At 36.2% G+C, this 26,063-nt stretch overlaps 3 protein-coding genes across 3 annotated transcripts; all 3 read right to left on the reverse strand.

Annotated features, from left to right (window-relative positions):
* Positions 1-9,056: 9,056 nt before the first annotated feature.
* LOC117637533 (myb-related protein 308-like) lies at positions 9,057-10,518 on the reverse strand. The gene is made up of 2 exons (XM_034372443.1): positions 9,922-10,518; positions 9,057-9,816 (listed from the first exon to the last, which is right to left on the reverse strand). The coding sequence occupies exons 1-2, from the start codon at positions 10,182-10,184 to the stop codon at positions 9,309-9,311; spliced, it is 771 nt and encodes a 256-aa protein (XP_034228334.1). The 5' UTR covers positions 10,185-10,518; the 3' UTR covers positions 9,057-9,308.
* Positions 10,519-13,377: 2,859 nt separating this feature from the next.
* LOC117637594 (L-ascorbate peroxidase 3-like) lies at positions 13,378-18,403 on the reverse strand. Its single transcript, XM_034372523.1, has 9 exons — positions 18,180-18,403; positions 17,813-17,937; positions 17,136-17,185; positions 16,902-16,967; positions 16,758-16,806; positions 16,353-16,435; positions 16,184-16,263; positions 14,960-15,062; positions 13,378-13,823 (listed from the first exon to the last, which is right to left on the reverse strand). Exons 1-9 carry the CDS (start codon positions 18,290-18,292, stop codon positions 13,629-13,631), a joined length of 864 nt encoding a protein of 287 aa, XP_034228414.1. The 5' UTR covers positions 18,293-18,403; the 3' UTR covers positions 13,378-13,628.
* A 482-nt stretch (positions 18,404-18,885) lies between these two features.
* On the reverse strand, positions 18,886-24,364 carry LOC117638236 (synaptotagmin-1-like). Its single transcript, XM_034373369.1, has 12 exons — positions 24,009-24,364; positions 23,138-23,236; positions 22,978-23,028; positions 22,736-22,859; positions 22,122-22,240; positions 21,893-21,994; positions 21,494-21,568; positions 21,123-21,199; positions 20,793-21,039; positions 20,359-20,709; positions 19,748-19,879; positions 18,886-19,259 (listed from the first exon to the last, which is right to left on the reverse strand). Exons 1-12 carry the CDS (start codon positions 24,117-24,119, stop codon positions 19,128-19,130), a joined length of 1,620 nt encoding a protein of 539 aa, XP_034229260.1. The 5' UTR covers positions 24,120-24,364; the 3' UTR covers positions 18,886-19,127.
* Between the last annotated feature and the right edge of the window lie 1,699 nt (positions 24,365-26,063).

Below are 26,063 nucleotides of genomic sequence, written 5' to 3' on the forward strand. Positions count from 1 at the left end.
AGAAATTCAATTTAGACCGCCATATCATCAAAACCGAATTGAATTGGATCTTGAAATCATTAACAATAGTTTTAACCCAATATTAAATCGGATTACCCAAACGCGGCTGAAAAAGAACATCACTAACACACAATTGTAGTAGCAACCTTCTAATGTCATCCACAATATTACCCAGATTACTCCATAGCTCACTCTTTGGCGCAGTTTGGGTTGCAAGAACAACATCATTCTTTCTGGGCTGGTCTTGCCCCTGACTGGCTTGTATCACTGTTGGTAACAGACATGGAGGGTGGGTAGTTATTTTGGTTATCGATTTCGGATGCTGTGGTACTCTTTTTTCTCAACCGGATTTTCTCCATTGGAGGTTTTTATGGCAAGATTTTAATGAGGCCACCTCTTCTTGCATCCATGTTTTGATTGCAAATTGTATGGTTGATGGTTGGAATGCAAGTTTTTTACTCTTTGATCAAAAGAAAAATATATATTAAATCGGATTGAATTGGATTTTGAAATCATTAACGATAGTTCTAGCCCAGCATCAACTTTATAATCAGCAGAATCCTTGGGCTCCATTCATTAAGCCCAAAATCAAAATATGCAAAATGTGAGGCTTAACCCATGAAATATGATCAGGCCTAGCTATATGGGTTTGATGTTGAAACTTAGAACCAAAAGCTGGACCAGGCCTTTTGCTTCACGCAACAAGTTTTCTTGTTCAATTCCTGTGCTTTCAGTGGGCTCAATAACGTGTGCCAAAATTTTCAGTCTTAGGTCGATCTTTTAAGAGATTGTTGGTGATGTATGGTTGGGTGGAATTAAATGATAGGAAATGAAGTAATTCCTATGTTTGGTTCCCACACCGAATGATAGTAAAGCATTCTTATTCGGAAAATACTAACTCCTACATTCATGCTAATAGCAGTATAACATGGTTAGATTTCATGCATGTAGAAATTTTTATTTTTGTATTTTAGATGAATTATTTTTGCACATATATCAAAATGTGATTTGTAGGAAGGAGTATCTCCTTCCAGACAAACAACATACTTCTTATCTCGAAAATAATATAGTACTAGAATGCACATTCTTACGAAAATTAAAGGAATGCAATCATATCTCATTCCAAGTCGGGTGAATTGTTACCAAATTATCATAATACTCCTGAATTTGCAAGAAATTCTTAGAGAAAGGATCTATCAAAAATCTACTTGTTGTACCAAAATTATATCCACACATTATTATGATAAAGTACGGCTATTGCAACTTGCATTCCTACAATTCACTTGGCCATTAATAATTATAATGGTAGACTATGTCCTTTTCTACCTTACAAAAAGACTGTCAAGGCATATGCTGGAATACACAAAGCATTCAAAATCTTTCCCCAAGTATTTCCACAGAAAGAAACTTTTACAACTCTACCAAAACCATGTACGATCTGACCCCCAACTGCATATACTTTTGACCATCAAAAAGTTTGTGTGATCAATGTCTTTGGAGCCAAGCCACCAAACCAGCCTGGCCACACCATCTTGACAGGTTACCATTAATTGTTCCTCTTTGAATATTTTGCTTGTGAAACTCAAATACATGCTTAGCATAAGCAAATTTTTACCCTACCCAATCCCTAAAAGTTTGTTTATTTCGGATCTTTTGAGTGTTGTTAAGGTCAATCGAATGTGTCAATCGAGCAAATACGCGTGACGTGATCTTGATCGTTTATTCATGTGAAGTCTATAATACATCACTTACATCAATAATCAGAATCAACACACGCAATTGGTTGACGATTAATCGAATATGGCTACAATTTCATACCAACCAAGTCATAAAAGTGTCTAGAAAGGTCAATAACACTACTAGAACATTAAAGACTAGAAAACCCCTATAGCTGCGCTGGGGCATACAATATACAACAACTTGTTCGAAGTTTGGAGCATGAAGTCTAAACAATCATAATGACCGCTTGACCCAACTCTTGACAAATATCAGTCACACCCACGGATCTCTCGCCCTCTTTTTTACCAGCTTATCCTATCTAATTAAAATCATACCAATAAACATTAAATTTATTTTATCTGGACAAAGAAATATGTGATGCCTATGCATCCATATAAAATTGACTTACATCAACAATTTGAGACTTAGAGAGCCCCGTGGTTATAAAATTCGAATATAAAAAACACTAATTTGTAAGTTAAAGCTCTTTTACATCGGGTTAATATTGTTGGCGTTCTGTTTGAAGCATTGTTTATATTCAAATTTGGCATGGATAAAATAATGCACCGTTATGTATTTAATTATATTTCGACACCTACCCATTCGTTTGGTCTTCCAAAAGCAATCTTTTATAGGCAATCATGGAAGCCCTGTATACGATTTTACCTACTATTTTGCTCACTCTCTTTATTTTTGTCCTTTCCCTTTTGTTGGATAAAAAGCAATATATAATAATTATGCGACATGATATATACATACATATATGTCCTATTCCAATTGACGCATACCTCACATTACTTAGCATATCTTTGATCCAAATGGGTAAGCTACCAATAGAAGCACACAGGCCAGGATTTCTAATCAGAAAAATACTATCATCAACCCACCCTCCATTGCACCCAACTTCAAATCATTATTATCTAATGCAATGTGGGGTACCCATAATTTCACTTTTTCAATTTTGTTTTCTTATCCGACAATCATACATGTTGTGTTATGTTGTCAAATTTTTTCCGTATATTTGAAGGGTAAACTCGTCAATATGAATACAATTATATCCTCTAAAAAACAATGAAAGTGTTATTGAATGATTAAATTAGAACACGTGAGAGAAATCGGAGTATCAAAATGACTCAAAAACGAATTGAAGTACCAAAACACAGTTCAGAAACAAAAGAGTATTATCTCTTATTTATTATCTTACTAGAAGATGAAGCTGGGTAGAAGAAGATGTAGGGCAGGTTGGGGGATTTATGAATGAGGAGGATGACATGGGGTTAAGATGGTGATGAGAGGGAAAGAAGGGAGGAGGACCCCATAATTAAATTCATGAGAAAATAAGGGTGATATAAGGTGAAAACGACATAAAGTTGACTGATATTCTGATGGACTTTTGGAATCCATCGCCATCAACCAAGCGACCACCACCCAACAACTTCAGCCTCCCTGCATCTCAGCCACACACTATCATTTTGATTCATATCTCTTTGCCTTCTCTCTCTCCCCCAAAATCCTATGTATTTGTGTGTGTGCTTCTTTATCCCATTAATATTAATCATGCAGCTCTCTGCAACTCACCAAACTTTGTTGCTTTTCCTACCAGCTCAACTCTAGCTATCTTGCGCAGGCTTCTTAACCTACGCACCATTCGTTCATTATTCGTTTCAAATGATCACTCCAAATTAACAAGGAAAGATTTTTGTTCTTTTAGTTAACCACATCTTCAAGCACAAGTGTTTTCTATAATCTAATAATTATAACATTACTTTAGAGTTGAGGAATTTCGGAAAATATTCCACTTTTGTTGTGGGAGTTTTATATCTAGTACTAAAATTAAGATATGTTCTCAATCCCAAACATTTACTTTCATATGTACATTAAAAATTCGACTCTTACTCTCCTCTTCTTTCGATTAAAAACAAATTTCCGCTAGACTACCTTAATACCAATAGCATGGGCATCACATTGCTACCTCTCATAATCTAAATTATGAGTAATTAAGTTCTTGTTTAGTGAAAAATTAGAGTTAAACTTCGATGTCCTTTAATGTAATAAAAGTCTACACGCATTGTAAAATCGACCCAACCCAACCAACACTTCATGTCAGAGTTTGCAAAAGTCCAAATGTATTATTGGTACTTTGCATCTGTAAAATATAAAAATATATTATTATAGCACGAATATGGCAGCAGCGGCAGCAGCAGGTAAGGGTTAGGTTTTCTGTATGGCAATCGAAGTCCCATGTAAAAATAAAATAGAGATCCTAGGACACGCAAATTAATTCGTATATTATATTCTTACAAAAAGAAGCCACGACAAATTATAACCTAGTTGCCTAATAAGCATGACATTTCAAATGTACAAAAAGCTCATAGCCATAGGAGTACTAATATTCTTCCCATGTTCTCGAAAAGAATTTGTATGTTTTTAAGATTCGCAAGTAGGCTTTGCATAAAACTTCCGTAAAATATCTAGAATTTGGACAGATGAACACGTCATCGTTTAAGAAGTTTGTAGTTTAAGTAATTAAAGCGGTTATCTCTACACGCAAATTTTTGTATTCGAATCCCCAATTCGATAACGTATCAAAAAAATTACAAAATAAAATAAAGTAACATGCGATCGCCATGCAAGGGAAGACAAACAGTTAGGTGTTATTTGTGTATCATGGTGCATGTTCTTGATTTCTAGTTAATAATTTAACTTTTGTTGTCTTCGAATATTAAGTAGAAGTTTAGAAACAACATTAATGTTTGATTAGGAAAGGAAGGAAGGATCAGAAGAAGTTAGGTCAGGGGATTTATTTTTAAAAAAATAATAAGATTAAGAAAATGACAATTGAAAAGGAAAGGTGAATAAAGAAATGGGGCAAAATATATTAAATAATTAATTAGGTGAACTCATTGTCGTTGAGGGTAGGCGTGGGGCCCACAAGCTGAGTGAACGGTGGGGACCCACCGCCGCAACGCGCACATGAGCCTACGTCGGACGGCTGCCAACTACTGCCCGAAACGAGGGGAGTTGGTAGCGTGTTGGACAGAGACGCTGTCCTGTTTTTTATTTTTCATAAATAGAAAATAAAAATAATATACCCTTTGCTTTCTTTTCTCTATTTTGCCCTTTCATCATCAACAAATTTACAAACCTGTCATTAGTCATTAGACTCCTGATTACACTTTCATAATGCGATTGTAAACTTTAACAACTTACCAATTAAGTGCGAGTTGACTCAATTTGAGGTAGAAGTGTAAATCGAGTCAGGTTATTATCTAAATGGGTTGATTGTTTAAAACATGAGCAACACGGTATAACACAACTTAAATCGTTTATAAAAAACAAAAATAAAGATTCATATCAAACATAATTGTAGAATGACTTAATAGTTCAATATTGCAGCATCTCTAACCTATCTATATACTCCTTAGTCAAACTAACATTTCATAATTTGAATCAAGTTTAATTAAAAAAAGAAGTTGAATTTATATATGTAAGTGCACTTCGGTGGCGTGTAAACTTAAGTAAAAAACGTAATTCATGAATTTAATAATTAGCATCAATCAAGAGAAGTGAACCTTAATTGTTCAGCTCTCGGCAATGTTTTCAACCCTAACATAATAATTAGCTGGTTGAACCTTTGTGATGCCAAATTTCCCCAACCCCCACTCTTAAAATAATTTGTAAAATGTGATTATAACTTTTGTATTATTGGGGTTTGGGGGGGACAGGAGGAGGAAGGATAGGGCAATGTGGAACATACAATGTGAAATCATTATTAGCCTTACACACATGTGTAATCCATATTCATATAACTTGCACATTATTTTGTCATTAAAAGTAGGACATGCTGTGATCTAACAACAGTTGGGATATAATAATACCTTTCCACCAAACTAAAGGTTTGCATATGTTCAATACAATTGTTTAATAATTGAAACCCTACCTAAGGCCATTTTAGTAAAATCCAATTCAAGATCTAGAACAAAACCTAGAGGACCCACTATAATTTTTTTTTTTTAAATAAAAAAAACCCACATATGTATATATATGTATCATGCATATATGATGTTGGTGGAAGTTGAACCCATTAACAATATAAGGTGGAACAATAATTACCATATTGAGTGTGTGTGTGTGTGTGTGTGAGACAGAGAGAGAGAGAGAGAGAGAGAGAGAGAGCTTAAATGATTAAGTTAAAACAAGTCTTGGTAATCAATTTTTCTCGGCATAAATATCTCCATGGAAGCTTCCGATGCTTCTACCTAACACCTTTGAAAAAGAAAACGCAAAGTAGCAAAAGGGTTGAAAAGTTGGCTCCTTTTCTATGTGGGGGGAGGGAAGGGCCATTGTTTTTTCCATTAAATTTTTATAAAAAAAAATAAATAAAACTTGTGGTATTTTGTTGTTTGGATTTTTCTGGTGTGTCCTTTTGCTCATGACCATCTATGTCTTGAGACCCTTTGATTGCTTTTGGGAAATGCGAGTCTTTCTTCTTTGGGAGATTGCGCTTTATCATTTTGTCTGCTTCTTTTGTATTTGTTTTTGTTTTGCACTCATCTCCAAACTAAAACATATTTACGTTGCTAATACATCCATAACACAATGATACTAATTACTCTATTAGTATATAATTAATAATTATTTCAATGATTAATAATGTGAATTTGAATTTGTCGTTCTGGTTGGACCCCAATGACATACATAACCATTTGAATGAATAAATGCTTGTCGATAAAAATTGGGTGGTGGATATATGAATCTCATTGACTGCACACATTTGATCCAGTTTATAATCATGAGAAAATTACAACTTGATAAACACGCTAAACACATTTATAATCTTGACATACTAAATTCGTTTCAAACTCTAACAGGGTGTGTTCATAAATTTTGGTATATTTAGATTTTTCTGACGTTAGACTTGAGCGTGAGAATATAAACACACTAAGAAGAGTTCACGAAGACTTTAAACCCAATTGTTTTTCATAGCATTGTTTATTTGCATCTTCATTTCCAACTATCTGGGCATACATGTACTCCTAGTCTTAGGTGCAGTTTGAAATGATAAAATGAAAAGAAAGACTCTCTGTCATCCTAAAAAGAAGAGGAAAATAGGTAAAAGTTGACAAATTTTTCAACAAATAAAGCCTTCAAAATTCTTCTGGTGGCATGCCAAATTCAAAAATCTTATGGTCCCTTAAATTTGGACCTAACATTTCGAGCTACAAGTTGTTGGGGCACAGATGACAGATCGGCAATCAAGCAGACTCTTCAAGGTTTGAGGCCTTCAACTTAAATAATTATCAAAAGAAAAGAAGAAAAAAAAAAGGCAAAGAGTTGACTCTTCAAGTGTAATCAATTTGTTAGCAGAGACTTAAATTCATGAAATAAATTTTAAATCTGTATAATCACCGAATTCTTGTTTCATAATTCAACCAAAATATTCCATATTGTTTATTAATTTATCATTCCACCAATATACATATATAAATGAAGGTAGCTGGTAGCACCAACCTATAAGCAAATATTACCAAAGCAATGTTATAAACTAATGCAACTAAGATATAGGAGATAGTAATGTAACTCAAATATATATAGGAGATATGTTTTTGTTTTAGATAATGACATGTTATGTTACTAGACGATGATTTTACATTTTATATTAATTGATTTTTCATCTAATATATCATAATGTGTAGTAAAAGGACAAATCCTTTGAAAAAATTCATGAAAGGTTTTTTTTTCTTTTTTAGATTAAGTAAAGGAATACCTTTAGACTAGAATCAAATTCTTGTCATAGAGTAAAATATTATGCCATTCAAGCAAATAAGACTACACAATATTCATTGAAGGTTTTATTGACTTCAATTCAAATGGTTAAAAAATTCTATGAGATATATGAATTTTTTTTTAAAATCAATAAAGGAAGGAGGATTCAAATTTAAGACATCTTTTAATATTGGCATGGAGGAACTCGTGGATCGGAGAACTGAAGAATAAGGGAATAAGCAATAGGAATCAGATCAATTATTCCCCCTAGTTGATTTGATGCCTAATTTTGAGGGTATTTAATTATGGATTTTAACATGGAACCCTCATAATTTTTCATTCCTTAGATATAAGTAAAAGTAGGGGAAGTAAGGAATTGAAATCATTCTATATCCATGTGTTAGTAAACACAGAGGAAGAATGAATCATAATGATTCTGAAACCCAGTACTAATATGTAGGTATAGAAGAAAAGTGTCACTAAATCAATAGCGAAGGGGTGGTGGGATATGGGGTTTAGTTTCGTGCTTGTTCCAAATTTGGTAATTAGGGTGATAATTAGTACACTACTACTTCAAACTTCATAGAATGAATTCCCTTGAAACTTATTTGGAAAAAAAAAAATGGTGGGTGTTGTGCATAATGAGAAAAGAAGAATCAAATTATTAAGGGCCCCAAATCTAGCTAGGGTTTCCATCTGCAATAAAAGAGTATGGTAGGTTGGATCAAGGCTTTGATAATTAAAGTTGGGAGGTTGGTAGAGAGAGATGGTACACTACGGACAGTTGTTAGTTTCCTACACTTTTTAAATAGGTTTTTTTGGGGCCTTTTAACTAAAGAAGTGATTGGTTACCCACCACCACCCCTATCTTCCTTATTTCTCCTCCTCTCAGAGCTTATCCATTTCCTTCAAATGAAACTCAATCCCTTGCTCAACAAAAAGACAAACCCCAATAAAGAATCTAAGTATTATTTCAAAAATCAAAATATGATAAAATTATTGTGAATTGAAATATTACATTGAATATAAAAACCATTTTGCAGGATATTGAAAATTTAAATTAAAAAAAGAAATATGCTTTTTTGAATATCTCCAATAAGAGAGAAATACTTATGTGCAACGAGAATAATATTGTTTTGCTATTCCCAATCAATCACGTTATACCACGACTTGTGATAACTTTTCTACTTGGCATAGCGTAATTGGTCTAGAATAACAAAACAAAAATATCCTCATTTCTTTCAAGTTTTTCTGCCAATAAGGGTGGGGTTAAGAATTGACTACTACATTATTGTGTTCATGTGAAAGTTTCTGTTTGACAGAACATTGTAGAGTGATCATTTGTGCTTGGAAGAGAAAATACAAAAAAAATCTCAGCAACCTCTTATTTTGAGTGCATAAAGAAGCCAATAGGAACTCATATTATTTACCAACCCTTACCTAAATTTGCTGGTGACAACCACCACCATAACCTAGCTAGCATTAACCCTTTTGATTTGAAGATCTGGTATGAATCTGACAAATCCCAATTTGTCCTCTCAAACGGATAAAAAAAATAAAATAAAATAGAATAATAAAACACTTGGCCTTGGGCAGACAAACTCATTCTAGTAAAGGATCAAAGACATTTCCATCATCAATCAGCTGTACTGGTATTATACTAACATTCACTAACAGTCATAAAAATTAGAGGCAAACGAGAAAATAATCAGAGAGCTTTCAAGGGATATAATTAGCCAAAGCGATCTCTTTTTTTCTCATTTTCTCTTCCCACTCAGCCCCAACTACATATGACAATATTTTCATGACCTGAAAAACCAGTCTCATTTCATCTCCAAGCTTCTGTAATCCAAAACCCCACTTTTCAAGCCCAAGAAATCATAACCAACATTGGTGGTACCACTGGTAGTGCTGCTGCCAATAGTGTCAATTCCACAGCTGCAATTCTTTGCATCTTGAAGCCCCAAACTGCAAGAAAAGCAAACGCCCCTACCTCCACTCTTCAAAGGCTCACTGGGTTGTTGTGGCTGGCAAGGAGGGCTGATTTGGAGCTCAAGGTTCAAGTCTGGGCACCTTTCTTGAACTGGTTTCTTTGAGTCTTTGCCCAGAAGCCCATTAATAATGCTGCTTTTTTGATCTTCTTCTTTGATATTAGCAGAAGCTGCAAAAGAAATTGTGGTGGTAGCAGAATCCTGAGCTGCCTCATTGAGTGCTCTGTGAGTTGTAGGGTCGATACCTCTGGTCAAAAGCTTCCTTCTTATGTGGGTGTTCCAGTAGTTCTTTATCTCATTGTCTGTTCTTCCAGGTAGTCTTCCAGCTATCAAAGACCATCTGTAACATAATCCAAACAAAACCCATTAACGTTAAACAACTCAAAAACTTGAAAGTGCAAAAACTCTGTTCCAAAAAACAGAGGATATGATTTGTTGGGCTTACTTGTTTCCGAGGAGGCTATGGAGTTTGATGATGAGCTCATCTTCTTCTTCAGTGAAATTGCCACGTTTGAGATCAGGTCTAAGGTAATTGATCCAACGCAGCCTGCAACTCTTCCCACATCTAAGGAGACCAGCAGCTTTGGGGAGTGAGCGCCAGCAGCCTTCGCCATGGGCTCTGATGTAGGCAATGAGGCGATCGTCTTCTTCTTTGGTCCAAGCTCCTTTGTTGGTGTGAGCCTTTTCACAGCAAGGAGATCTTCCCATTTAATCAAAAACTATATAAATAAAAAAAGTTAAAGACTTTTTAGAAGAAGAAGAAGAAGAAGTAGGAGCAGCTAGAGCTGTTGTTGTTTTTGTTGTTGTTTTATGTTGTGTTTTTGGTTTTAGCTACAGCTGAAGTAGTGGTGGAGGTGGAGGTGGAAAATGGAGGCCTTGTTTTTTGTATTGCTGCAACATAAAGGCCGGCCCTTGCGAGGAATTGGCGTATGATTTTATAGCCTTTTGACCCAGAGAGAGAGAGAGAGCGAGAGAGAGAGAAGGGGCCCTAATTGCTTCTAGATGTGAGTTGGTGAGACAGGTTAGAGGGAGTGGCTGGTGGCCTCTCTGAGCTCTCTCTCTCTCTCTCTCTCTCTCTCTCTCTAACTTGATGATATTATTATGGCATCAATCACATATAATAAGTTAAAGGGACATTAACTACGGCCCTACGAGTAACCTTCAGTTAGGTGTAAAAGTAAGGTAATATAAATATAAAATCACATCAAAAAAATAAATTAAATTAGGGGCAAAGACATGGTTTGATTTCTGCCATTCTTTTTCTCATGTCTCAAAACTTTTTAGATTAAATAATTCCAATTACCCTCTTCTCAAAACTCGCCCAGACAACATATACAATAATTACACGTATACATGGAACTTATATTATAACATATGGTATATAATATTAATGGTGTAGTTGGTAAACTTGGTACCAAGTGAATTGATCATACTGGCCTATTTCTTGCAGCTCTCTGAGTACTTTGTCATTTGTCCCGAGGCAAATTTTTGATTCTTTCAACTGGTTTCTATTGCCCCACAGTTGAACATTTTGAATGCCTCAGAGTTGGTTCCATGTATTGTCACGAGGATGTGAAACACTTATATGAAATAGAGATAATATTATTTTGTTATTTTTGATCAATTATAATATGTTATTCGTGATAATTTTTTTATATATGACATTTTGTGATTAACAGAGAATAGTAAAATAATATTATCCACGTTTCTACAAGTTTTTCTACATACGACCCATCTGAATATATGTGGATTGGGGGTTTTGTACTAAATCAAAATATTTCAGGGCTCAGAGATGGAAGTGAGCTAGGTTTAGAAAGTAATGGCTTGTTATTTTAATAAGTTGGTTGTAGTGGGTTTTTGGGAAGAAATGTCACAAGTGGTTTGGCTATTCTTGTGCATGAGTACAGAGAGGGTAGTTGTGGTTCTTTATTCTATTGGTGATGCATGTGAGAGAGAGTGAGAGTGAGGGCTTCTAGAAGGTTAGAAGTTGGGTTTCAAGGGCAGGATGATGGAAGAAAAGGAGAGAAAAGGAAAAAGATAATGAGTGTGGTTGTAGTTGTATGTGGGCTTTGGTTCACCCTCCACTTTTCCTTTTTTTTCCTTTCCCCCAACCTTGTGGTGCAAGTTTAGGCAACAAGGGGTAGGGTTAGGGATGGGAAGGTTGATTTACCTTTTTGTTGTTATCTTCCTCCCCCTTCCAATTTGCAAATTATTATTATTTGTTACCCACCACCACACCACACATACACGCACTCTCTCTCATCATGAATTTCAAGTGGATGGTAGGAGTTAAGGATCATGGGCAGAAGTTGTTTTCAAAGAGAGAGAGAGAGAGAGAGAGAGAGAGAGGTCCACTTGTGTTATTATCTGTGTGTGTATTTCACCTACCTTTTTTTTTTCTTTTCTTTCATCCTTTCTGACTGTCCTATGGCACCCAGTCCAACTTCCTCTTGCCTTCACTCTTGATGTTGAACTTTGGCATGATTTATGATATCTCATTCCTCCCCACAAGGTACTTCTCTCTTTCCCTCACAAAACCCACATAGCCTTATCCATATGTTATGCATTAAGAGAAAATGATAAAGCCACTTGAGCGCGGTGGATGACTCTTGGCTGTTGATGCATATATTGTCCCAAACACGGCTCATGAGTGCGAGTGGACGACTCTCAACTGTTGATGCATATATTGTCCCAAACACGGCTCATAAGCATAAGTGGACGATTCTCAACTGTTGATGCATATACTGTCTCAAACACGGCTATTTGCATTAAAGCCACATAGTTTGTATGTAACTTTCAAAAAGAGAAAACCCCAAAAAAGTTAAAACCAAATGTAACTTGCATTATTGAATGTACCTGTAAAAATAAATCTCCAAACTCTTAACGAACTGAGCTCAATGATTGAAATCTGTTAGGTTGTGTGTAGACACCAGAGATTAGCGCAATGGTCTCTGTCTGCAACCGGTTTTTCCAACAAAATGCCCACATTAGCACATGTACAATGCAAAGAGAAAGACAATCAACGTGGAAGAAAAAAAGAATCAAATCACAATTAGGTAAATGGGGTTTAAGGGGCTATGAGGAGGAGGGTATGGCTCTAGATCGGCAAAATTTTGTATGACAATTATGTATGGTGAGAGCCAGCACACCAACACGTGGAGGTCATGTGCTTAGGTATAGGACAGTGGAGGGCTGTCCTAAAACTCTTACCTACCTCCTTGGCTGCCCTCCCTCCCCCCATGTGGGGCTCTCTCAACCTTAAGCGCAGGGGAGGGGGTCTATTTTTTAATGACCCACATGGTAGATAAAGCTTCTGAAATGGCCTCCTCCTAATTACTTTCCTAGTATTTGGTACCATTTTTTTTATATAGACAACGTCTATTTCTGAAACAATTAATTAATTTAAAATTTTGCAACTCAATTCATAGATAAGAACACATGTGGAACTTACATGTAACGAGAATGCAACGGTGGGTATCCCAGCATCAATTGAAATGCTGGACCCAACTCAGTTCATGAGTTTTATGGCGTAGGGCTGTCATAGGGACCCATTTTGCCACCAAGCTGTCACATTGACTGATACGCCATCTTCCATCTTCCTATCACAATCTGACTGACCTTGTTTTAGGGATTTTACTTTGTTTCGAGTTAGATAGGTAAGGCCCCTAAATGGCACTAAAAAAAGGGTCTAAAAAGAAGCGGATAAGCTACCAGAGTGAATTAGCTTAAGCAATGTATAAAGAATAATAAGATCCCTAGCACATCACACGCACACCAGGATACAAATGTAGAGTGCTTGTAAATCTGCACACAAGCCCCAGATGCATGCATGTTTGTATTACAGTAGGAAACGAAGTAATCTGTACGCCTAACAATCGAATGCATACGTTAATCCGCTTTCTTTGAAAGAGTAATCCGTGCGTTATGTTATTTACTTCAAAATGAAGAAAAAGTTCACTAGTATCTTTCTACTACACCAATCTAGCTACCAAGCTGAAAAGGCATGTGACAATCCTCCTTGTTATACAAACCTCTCGGTTAAACCCAAAGAAAAACCAACAGTTATAATCATAATCAATGTCATTTATTCATAGGGGATCAAGGTAATCTCCAGCTGAAAAAGAAAAAAACAAGGTAATTGGCTAAGCAAGTCTACTTCAGTCTTTTCTTAGCTTCATACAAGTAGCCTAGGATCACAACAGCAGCAGCAACTGCAACTCCTACTGCACCTTGTGCCAGTATGGTGCTGTCCTTTGCTGTGTTAGTAGAAGAGGAGATTGGAGTAAACCCAAGCTCTGAAAGTTTTTTATGCGATTCGGCATAATCTCTAAAAAATGCGTCTTCATCCTGCACCGTATGCCAAATTTACGTAAGTAAGAAAAGGAATGTCAAAAGAAAACAGATATATAAACAGACAAAGATATCTTATTTTAGGAAACATCAAAGCATTGGGATGGCACAAGACACAATATAGTCAGGATCGCATTCACTATCCCAGCCTTGCCCTAAAAAATTTTGGTCCCGTCCCCACTCCGCGTCCCACTTCAAGGTAAACATTCACCGCCATCTATGCCTCAAGGGGTGTATTGATTCCCGTCCTCGCATTTTCCGTCCCACCATATTAGCTAAACTATTGTAATAATATGATAAATATGCACAGTAGGACCAGACAACACAAGAGAAGACCATCTACATCATGCCCCTGGTTTTAATTTTAAAACTCATCTCCATGAGTTAAGTCTCCCCAGTTGGGCCAGGCCCCAAACCTTCTCATGTGCATCACTAGCCAAGTAACAAAGTTTAATCAATTCAACCAAACACCAAATTGGGGGTTTGGTATCAACTGCAAATGGTTCCTGCCTCAAGACCCATCACAAATGTCAAACTTAGCCAAATTAGCCTCAGCTTCGAAGGGGCCACAATCATCTGAAGAGGTGTTGTGTTACTGCATAGTAGAGCAAGAGCCTGATCTAACCCAGTATCAGTTAAATCAATTCAGAGAAAAGCCCGGCCCAAATTGATGTCAATTTTACATAAAAGCATAATTCACAGGAAAATAACAATTTTTTTTAACTTTATAGAACAAAGCAAGGAGAGATGATAGGATTGAGTAAGCTCCACTGCAAGTTGGTGAAAGAAAAAGCTTTCAATCTGCCCAAACCTGTTGTTATAGGATTGCTTACAACTTACCAGGGAAATATAAGAAGTAAGGCATCTTATAAACGGTTTGAACTAAATTTACCAGTTCCCAAGTGGTTGGCGTGTCAGGGTTGATCAGTTGATCAGATTATATACACCACGAGAACATGGGTAAGGCCACATTTGATTATTTCGTAAGGGCAGCAACCAGCTTCTATAATAACAAGGACTAAAGTAATTCTAAGAATTCTGAACCAAGAGTGTTAATATAAACAAGCAGTGAAAAATTCCCCAAACATTTTTTCATAGAAAAATAGAACTGAACAAGCCCAAACCCAAATTACCTTCGCATACAGATCAACATATTTACGGAACTCAGGATCTTCCACTAAAGCTGCATCTGTTGGAAGTTTCAACAGCCCCTCTGATTCCCCATTTAACAGTTCCCTGGTATCAACAATGAATACGAATGAAAGTTCATAACCATAGACACTTGCGCATAATGCATAATGAGTACAAATGCATGTTCATGACCAAGGATTGAAATATCGGCCAATACACCGATATATCGGTACTTTCAACGGTCGACACCGATACTGGGGGGTAAGGCCATATTTTCCCCTGTATCGACGATATATCCCCGATAAGTGTGATATCCCTAATATTTTGCCGATATGCCCGATATTTCCCGATACCCATAACAAAACCCAAAAAAAATTCAGAAGTTTTGAAGACAATTGAAGCAAATTGAAACCCAAAAATAGCTAATCCTTGCTCATAACCCTATAATTTATTAATATGAAGAATCTACGCACAGTCCATTGCCCACATACCTCCAATCCATCTGAAGAGGACATGGCGATTAGTTTTGGATCTATGAGCATAGGAACTAGACCTAGTACTAACTCAAATGAATCTTATGATGGCTAAGGTTATGTCATGTCTGATTATACATAGTGGAACTAGTTATGGAGCTCAAGATGATGAAACAGATTATGGACTTATTAGTTGGGTTGATCCTAACTATCCCATATATGAGAGGACAGTAGGGAGCTGAAGAGAGAACTATGTGCACCACGTTCAAACATGGCTTACAAATTGCTCGGGTTACATGACTTGGTATGACTATTGTATGAATCTAGATAGTTGTTCCTCATTGTTTGAACCTTATAGGAGCTCTTTATTTATGTACATGGACACTTATCTTTAAACAAACTATGGATTTATGCATGGTTTATTCATTCTAATCAACATTTTATTTTCAAACTTTTCATTAACGCGCATTACATACCACTTATATTTCATCATATGTATATCTTATTATTAGTAAATTTTGAGTTTTATTTGTTCAATACATTCATTGATAATGTACATAACATTTATCAAAGTTTTACACCAAAATTATGAGTTTCAATGCCTACATCTGTCATTTTTGTTGATTTTTTCCCAATACCTAAAACGATAACAATATATCCCCCGAAATATCCGTAAATTGGAGGCCCAAAATTATCTGCATAGCCGATATTTTAATCCTTGTTCATAACCACACCCATGTTGAAAAGTCTTACACAAAGTATGAGTTATCGAACTGCAGAGGTTCCTTAGTCCAAGGACCATCAAAACCAGATCTCTCAAGATGTGCCCTTCCCTATGACCACAGAACATGACAGAGAGTAAACATGTCTGTCAAATACAAACGAAGACCATATATAGATGCAAACAAGAAGGAATAATTACCAGTGTATGACCCCCAGATAGTGCAACAATATCCTTGTCAGACAACCCCATTCTGTAGAATTTTTCCCTCAGATGTGGTGCACCTATAAACCCAACAAGAAATTCAACTCTCTTTTATGGAAAAAAAATTGTCATCTTCCAAACAATTTAACTGAAAATCATACGCAAGCAAACAGAAGCAAGCGTAACAACTTCAGCATGCTTAAATACATTAACAAAGATAGAAGAGAGAGTGGGGGGAAGGGGAAGTGGGTTGAGTTGTCACATGAAAGCAGCTTATAGCATGGGATAATTGAGAAATCCCAATTATGAGTTATAATTCAATCAAGATGCTAGTATATAAAGCAAACCGGAATACCAATACATTAAAGTAGGGTGAAATAAAATTTGCAGATTGGAATAGACCTCGTTTAGCATCTGGAAGTCGTCCTTCCTTAGGAGAGATTTTTGAATCCTATAAAGGACCAAAAAGCAAATGAAAACTTGAAAAACAATGATAGGGAGACTAGCTATGTTTCTTGAAATAACTGACCATTGACCACAACATACCTTTCTGCCAGGAGAAAAATCAATGGCAGGGCCTCCAGTCAGCTCAACTGCAACAACACCCGCAAGCTGAGAGTACAAGTAATCATGTCCCCTAATCAGTATCTTCATTAAAGAATCCACGCTATGTCCAACAAATTGAAGGGAAAAAACTCTTATGATCTTTGTAAAATCTCTTAATTTGCAAGTGGATGAACTAAAATATAGGAAGAGTAACTCTTGCAAAACTATAATCACCTGGTAAAGGTCTGCATATGAAATCCTTGGATGCTTAGACTTCACTTCCTCTGACACCAGAAAGAGAAGCACCCAGAAAAAAGAATAAATAAATGAAGAAAGCGATGAGAACATTGTATAACAGCCACAAGAATGGTATTTTTACTACACAAATATTGGCAAATGTAGGGCACCTTGGAGGTAACCTGATATGCAACATATTGACAACTGTTATACATGCTTTCTTATGCGCGGTTTCAATGTAGTTCCCTTTTCTTAGAAATGAGAGTCTGAAGCTAAAGTAAGCACAAAGCGAATGTAAGCACAATGCGAGTCTGCTGAGCTACATATGCAATATAGTAAAACCATCTGAACTTGCTAAATTCCCCTTTCATCAAGGATTAGAGCTATTAATTGCAAACAATACCAATAGTAGCATAGTTGCACTATTTAAACAACAAATTATATTTGGGTTCACTGCTCATATCTAAGAACAAATACAATACTCCTCAAGATCACAAATAAATTCAAAAAAACAACCCATGGACAAATTATCAGCACACACAACACAGAACAATTATCTTAGTTTTCACTTCTCATGTACCCAGCCTATGTTTAAGGTGTAAATTTTACAATTTATACGATCAAAGTTCAAAAAATCGAACAAATATTGATAAAATAAAGCAACACAAGCATACCGCAAAAATCAATAGCCTTCTTCAAGCCATTATTAGAACCATGAGAGTACTCTTCCTCAGTCCTAATCGACCCATTAGGCCCGCCCGTCTTCGTCTTGGCGTCGTAGGTGCCAGCATCGTGCCATCTACAAATTCACATATCCAAGAACAGTCATAATTTCAACAAAATCGACACAAACAATGACATGCAAAATATTTCATTTACAAAAACAAACCAAAAAAAGCTCAATGTGTAGATATGATACACTGAGCTACTGAGAAATCACAGGAAATGAAAACAAATATATATCTCGACTCAATGTTTCCTTCGGATTGTCTTTTCATCGCAATTTTTTTATCGGGAAACAAACACAGAGAGAGAGCATACGCCAAGCGAAGCATGAGGGGAGCACAGCTTCTGCTGTATATCAGAGCACGGAGATCACAGCGAGCCTTCTCGATTTCTTTGAGGTACTCTTTGTCAACGAGTGGTGACGCCATTGAAGCCCGAAACTCAGAGCTACTGCGACTCGGAGCAGAGAGGAAACGATTAGGGAGAGTGACTGACAGTAATGAGATTGAGATTTTGGTAGTTGGTTAGACTGGCTGAACTGGCCGTGGGTAATGGGTTCGCGGGCCGGGTCCTAGTTGAAAATTCTCGGTGATACCCGGCCCCTAGTTGAAAATTCTCTTTGCTTCCCGCTGGGTAAACGGGTTACCCAAACCCGTACCCACATTATTACCATATGAAACTCATCCAATATTTTGATTCCTTGGCCAAAAAAAAACCAATATTTTCTTTAGAGTAATTTTTCACCTCTCTCCAACATTTTTTTAGTATGTGAAACTCATCCTCATATTTCAAATTATGAAAAAACTATATATGTATAATTTACATTTAAATAGAGGGACGAGACAGACATAGGTTAAGCCAATGCCCTTTACGTTCAAGTTCGAATCCCATCACGGTAAGGAATGAAGATTTATTTTTTCTTTTATTTCTATGTTTGATTTTTAAGAATAAAAAGAAAAACAAGATCTCTTCACTGCTTGGAAATAATTAAACACAACAACGCCAAATCCAAGCTAAAACATGAGCAACGCAAACCCAATAATTGATAATACCAAGGATTTTATGTTTTCACTTTGCAATAAGCTTCGCTGTAAGATTATTACAATCATTTACATGAAGAACAAGCAAATCGATATGATTTGATGACAATGAAGTATAGAAGTTCCATATCAAGAGGTATGCTAAGACTCAAATCTTGAACCAAGTTCCATATGAAGGGTATAAAGGGGAGAAAACAAAAAAGAAGAAAAAGAAAGTTTGAGCTCATTCAGCAGTTCTCCATTGCAGCTCAATCTGGATCTGACCATTCTTTGAGTCTATAAGATGGTACTTCTGGTTGATCCGTTTGTTGGACACAACGTCCGAAAGACTGATCTGAACATACCCCAGAGATTCCTGATTCCAAAAGAGAAAAAAAAAAAAAAAGGTTTCCATCAGGTGTATAAACAAAACAAGGATGTGAAAACACAAAGCTGAGTGCAGAACAAGATAATGACTGTTGCCCAAACCATTGAAATGAAGCATGTGTTCCCAGGCATATCCAGTTTCATCTTGTAAAACAGTCAATACAGGAGAATTTCCAAAGGGCATGCCAATCGGACATAAGCAGCATGACCATATTGTATTATGACAGAGGAATTTATGATATTGTGCAAATCAAAAACCATGATTTGCTTTCTATTGTAACATTACCAAAATGAATAAAGTACCATGAACTCTTAAGCAAAGGGAATTCTAGCCTAAAAGTTAAAAGTTGCATACTTTCTGATAAACTAAAATGCAGCTTGATTGTCCCAGCAACTACGTGCAGCAGAATCCATGATAACTGCCCATTTTTATATGTAAATATTGCATACTATGCAAAAAAGATATTTGATCCACACCTTTGGATGCAGCAAGCCCATTCTTGATGAGGTGCTGACAACTTCCACATGTAATTTGTCATTGATGGGAGGTTCCTCACACATAAATTGAAAATCCTCAGCCCATCGTGGATCTCTGCTTTTCTTTAGTGGCTGCACAGTTAAAGGGAAATCCATCAACATAATAAGAAGCAATCTTAGAATTTAGAACTTCTATCATTTTTTACAACTCCGTTCGTTAAAACAAGACGGCCAATTCAGAGTAAAATTTGGAGATCAAATTGTCTAATGTCACCATTCAAGTGAAGAACAAAGATGCATACATCCTCGTGTGTGTCAGTGTTTGTATGTGCGTATGTAGGATAAGAATAAAGATGTATGAAAACTCCTTTAAGAATCATAGACTCCTTTGTCCCTTCTCTTCTTTTGACACCCAAAGAAGAAAACCATATAATATTAGGCATAAAAGTCTACACAAGGCATACATTGTAATAACTAAAGGCTGAATGTTACACAGATCATTCCCATGACCAACCATTTAAGATTACAAAAGAGAAGGTATATAAAGGGCTGCAAGAATCAAAATCAAGATACCTACAAAAATTTAACAAATGTTCTCAAAATCCTCATACCTTGGTCCTTTTTTCCTCCCCTCTTAAAATAAGTCGAGCAGATGGATTACAGTGGTGCTTTCCTTCAAGATCTTGAGCTTCATGAACTACGATAACAAGCAAACCTCCACCAGCTGGAGTTCCCTCAGGAGCCTTCTGTACTGTCAGTGTTTCTTCAAATCCTTTTTGCATGTCCTCCTCTTTAAAAGGTTTATAAGTCAATTCCACTTCAAGCTGCCCACGCTGCTTCTCATTTTGAGCATCATTTAAGTCCATATTTTTAAGAAGGTCGACAGTCAAAACTTTTGGCTCATCCTTGGGTAGATCTTTCAGAGGTACTACATTCATACCCATTTTTTCATGTTTGCCCACCTAAAATAAGGGATAAAATGCTTCAGACACACATAATTAAAACAATACATATGACTTCTGATTGATAAACTGAAATAATATACCTTCTCCCAGTCATAAACAAGAAGTTCTAAAGCCTGAGACTGCGGATCTTTAACAACGATGTTAAATTCCTCATTCCATTCAGGATTCAGGTTCTTGTGCTTGACACTGGTCTTGTGTGATGGAAGATTGTTCTCAGTGAGCTTTAGTTTCACATAAGGGTCCGAAGCACCAAGAAGATCCTTCTTTTTTAACTTCATTGCCCTCAGAACCTTCACATGGAGAATTCCTACAGGCCTGTTAAAGGCTCTGCAAAGTCCAAGTAGGTTTTTCAGCCAAACTAAATAAAAAGTATATGTCACAATAAATTTCATAAAAATGCAGAGACGTACTTCGCTGGGTCCATTATTGGTACTTCAAGAGTTTTCGGCCACAGATACATGTTAGCAACCTGATCTTTGATAAGCTCCTGCAGAAAACCCCGTTCTAACACAGTTAAAACCATTATTATGAAACTGTTAAGCATCACAGCAAGGAGAAGATTCTTTTGCGAAAAATCAGCTTAAATAATGAACTGCTGCATAAATAGACCCAATCATTCAACTTCCACCACCAATGTAGGGGCCACAAAATGTAAGAAATAAAGCAACATTAAGCTTCCCGTAATCTTTCGTCTTACTGATCAATCTATGTATGGCATGTGTGTTTACAAAATAGGGGGATACATATGTGTAAAGGACAGAAACAGAGAAAGGCATTCTACCTGGACGAATCTATAAAGACCAGGTATTGACATAAGATCAGCTCCTATTAGCTTTAATCCAAAATCAACATAAGGCTGCAAAACCACAAGAAAATAATCAAGGAGAAGATTGGACTAGTAATGGAAAGCATACGATCTAAATTAACAAAAATTCCGGTGGAAATCATGAACCAACACTAAATAGATTCAACAAATAATGTAAAATATTAATCTGGACTTCAAAAAATGCCCACTTTAAATGTAAGGTAAAACTTGTACGATAAGGAGGGGCTGCAAAATTATAATAGACCAGGACTATTTAGCTGCGGTTACAATACTGTAGTCAAGTGCCAAAATTAACCAGATAATCCAACTCCCAAATATGCCATTATTAAAAATTTATTTCACCGCAAAACTAACCTTATCCATGAGAGATACGTTTATTTGGGCAAAACAAGGAAAGCTTGGAACCAACGGCTTCAAAGTAATACGTGGTGCAGCAAAAACTTGTAAATCCACCACCTGAAATGAACCAGACAATAATGCAACGACAGAAGCATTTATATCTCTTTATCTCTCTCGTTTCTCTCTTACCTGCATACAAATAAACTAACAGTAGAACATTTTCCTAGCAAAGTAGAGCATAAACCTGAACAGTTGCTTTCAATCCAAATGCTTTCACAGCAACAAGGACATTAGGATTTCCAGCCCATTTTATGGAGGGTTCCATAATCAACTCCTTCTCATCAGTGACATAAACTTTCATCCCTAAAACCAATAAGATGCAAAATTGAAATGCAAGCTTGGGAAAACACGTCGTATGTACAATATAGGAGTGTGTGTGTGTATGTGTGAATATATATCCAAAAACAAACACAAGACCAATAAAATACCTAAAAAACATTAAGTCAACCACTTTTCCCATTACTTATAAGTAATCAAGTGAAGAGGTAGGTAGGAAGAAACAACGGCATCTAAGTTGCCTCTCGTGTAAACCTAGTTCACTGATTTGGTAGGGGAGTCAGAACTTCTTTTTCTTCTTACATTCTACGTTTCCAAAACGGATCCTATCAAAAATTTCTATTTTTCCTTTGAATTACTCATATAAATTAGCCTCAAATAGAAAAAAATTTATTTAAAAAAATTCTCCTCACAACTCAAGAACACAGTGAGCTGCCAAAGCTGGATCTGAAGTTCCCAATAATTCTCAGACGAGGCGTTTTTAATAGAGAAACTCTAAAGTGAAATCTCAAGTTTACAAACCTTGAAAAGTTGGTGGTAAGGAACCTAAAGTCAGTGTTTCAAATTCAACAGACTCAATCTTGTATTTTGGAATTTCCTCAGCTATTATGGGCTTTGCAATTTCTTTTGCAGTCTTGCAGATTGCCTACAAAAAAATTAAATAGAAAGCCATGAACCATCAATAAGAAGTAAGGAATAGATGACAAAAGCAAACTAAGATTGAAAACATAATATTCCAAGAACAATCAGACAATATAAATCACCTTGTCCAGATAAGGCCACATATATTCAAGGAATTTGTTTAGCCAATCAAGCTTCACATGGAAAAGAATAAAATATCAATAACAGTGTAAGTGCTAAAACACTAGGTTGTTAAGACCCATAATAAATAACATCAATGAATAGTTACAGACATTTACTTACACGATCATAGTCTGGATTTTTCACCCAAAGAGGTATCTCAGGAAGCATCCGCTGCAACGTTTCTGTATCTTGATCAACCAAAGGACGAATTTCGGGATTCTGGCCAACCCAAGGCAATCAATTAGACTTAGACAAACACAGATAGGCACGCCATACTTTTCAAACATATGCAACACACACTGCGCATGTTTTTCCAGTTTTTCTCTACATTTATATCCTTTCTCTGTAAAACCCACTTGCAGACATGATGTGCTAAAGGCTTCAAGCCTCTGTGAGTACTGAGTTGTCATAACTGCAGCAACAAGCACAGAGCACCTACATTGCTTGCTTCATGATTGTGAAGCTCACTTAAGAATCTCTCGTACTCCACCTAAATGCAGGACATATTTGTTTCTGACCAATTATTTATTTATTTTTATACAAACGATATTGGGGGAGGGGGGAATCGAATCTAAGACCTCAAGTACAGGGTAAATGCTCATTAACAATGCATATAAGAACGCAGCATTACACACTCACACAGTATACACATGCACATAAGATAAATGTATATATACCAATAGCCATTAATTTCTAAGGAACTTGTTATTTCTGTGCACTAAATCAACAACACCACCAAATGGCAAAGAGAAACAAGCCTTTGACAAGCTTGCATAATTTGACAAGAAAACGAAAACTCAAAACAAATCATAGCCTGGTTGGTTCTGAGAATTCAAATGAGACACAAATCAATTCACATTCCATTTGGCTTTTCTCACAGCATTAAATTCAGCTAAAAGAATGAAAACCCAATATAGAAAAAACAGTAAAATATATCAAAACGAAGGTAAATTGAGGATGTTATATCAAAAAACAAAATGTAAGAGAGAACCTGAACATCGGTAGATTGGACGTAGATGAAAAGGAAATAGCCAGCCACAAGACCAATCGATATACCAAGTCCAAATCCACAAAACCCAAAAATCGTACTGAAGAATCCCATTTTCTCAAATCACGGTTTTCTCGGCTTACTCTCTCTCTATATCTTCCAGAAAACGCTCATTTTCAACTTTTTTCAGATTAGTGCAGATCAGTATATCAACATTGCTTAATTAAGAGCAAAAACGTTTAATATTCTTGAAGATAACTACGTAATTTTACTTAATTGTCCTTTTGTGGAGTGCAAGACCAGGTGGGATTTGGCAGTTTCGAACAGAGGTTGAGGCAGAGGCAGAGGCACGCAATCGGTGCCTTCAAGGCTTTTTTGGCCAACTCGCGTCATACGTGGAGTGCAGATCTGATTTGATGTGGGAACAGTGTGGTGGGGTCGTACACGTGGCGGCCTGGCGTTTGTGTCCGAAAAGATCGTATCTGATTGGACGAGGAGGCCCCACGTGGCTCAATCGGGTAATTTCGTCTGCCGGACTGCAGGGCAAAAGCCTGATTATTTTTAAGATGTGTGTGGGCTCCGCAGTTGGGGCCCACTTTGATTTCGTCCTTTTTTTGACTAGTGAGCATAGATGCGAGTCTGGGACGGCGACGGATGTTTCTATTTATACCCAATTGTTAACTACTTGTTCTACCCAGCAAATTTTCTACATCCAATAAGATTTTAATAAAAGTTCAATAATTTACTCCCCGTACCCAACCAAAACATAACCAATGGCCTTTCCCACCAAACCCACATCTTCTCCATCAAAATTCAAGCTTAATCCATATTGTTGTGTAAGGGCCAGTTTGACATTGTTATGCTGTGAAAATAATCGCTATTAGATTTGTTGGGAAAGAAATCAGCTGTGAGATAAAGCAGTTTGGTGCATGGTAAAATTTTTATTAAAAGTGTTGTTGGTATTGATTTTACGCATAATCAAAAAATAATTGTCACATAATCATTAAATTTAGCGTCTCTTCGAAACTAATTCCTGTATAATCAGAAAATGAAAGCACCTCATTAGCTGTTTTCCCTTATAGCTTTCTCTCATAGAAATTTTTAACAATAAGTGATTTTTTCATAGGTTACCAAACGGGTTGGGCTTCGCAAAATTTTTTAAAAATCACTTATTACCCGAAATAAGCATTGCCAAACAGTCACTAATTCCCAAATTTAGGTCATATGATTAATAGACCCCCTAAAGATTTTTTTGTCTTAAAAGTTAAGTTTTATTTGTATTGGTGTCATCATGTCATGCCAACAATAATCAACAGAGTCCCACTAACTTTGTATCATGTACAAGTCGTGGTATCTTGTTGTATAAAAATTGTCTTCCTTGATATTGACTAATCATTATTGACTAACCATTACATAAAGTATTTAAGGTTAGTTTGTTATTAATGTATGCATATATAGTTTTCGTCTGCACAAATAACACGTGTAGTATGATGAGTTTAGAATACACAACTAAGAGAGAGAATATGCGAGATGAATGTAGATTATGTTGATTGCAATGTTCTAATCCTATTATTTGATTTAATTGAAAACCTTAGCCCCCTCTCTCCCAAAAAATACTCTACATACGTATTCACTTTGTGTGGAGAGGAAGCCACTGTTCTTCATCCCCTCTTCCTCCCTTCTCATCTTTTTCCCACTTTTCAAAGACAAAAGGTTTTCTTTATTTGTTTACATTTTGTAATGATTTTTCTCCACTCATCACAGGTGGATGCATCTCGGCATCGGATCTCTACTTGTGTTTTGTTGTTGGATTTCTACCACCATATCTTTTGCAGTTTCTTCGTATTTGGAATAAGTCACAAAGACTCTTTAGATTTTATGTGTAGTTTTCACCTCTTATTTTGTGAGAGTCTTGCACCTCTCATCTGAGAGCTTTTTTTGTATTGTTATGGCTTGGTTTTTTCAAGCTTGATTTATTTTAGTCGTTTTGAATTTGCACTCTTAGTTGGGAAGCCTAGCTAGAGTTTCTTCGATTTTGTGCGATCATTAGTAGATGAG

Source organism: Prunus dulcis, chromosome 8 (genome assembly GCF_902201215.1).
Source record: "Prunus dulcis chromosome 8, ALMONDv2, whole genome shotgun sequence".
Classification (NCBI taxonomy): Eukaryota; Viridiplantae; Streptophyta; class Magnoliopsida; order Rosales; family Rosaceae; genus Prunus; species Prunus dulcis.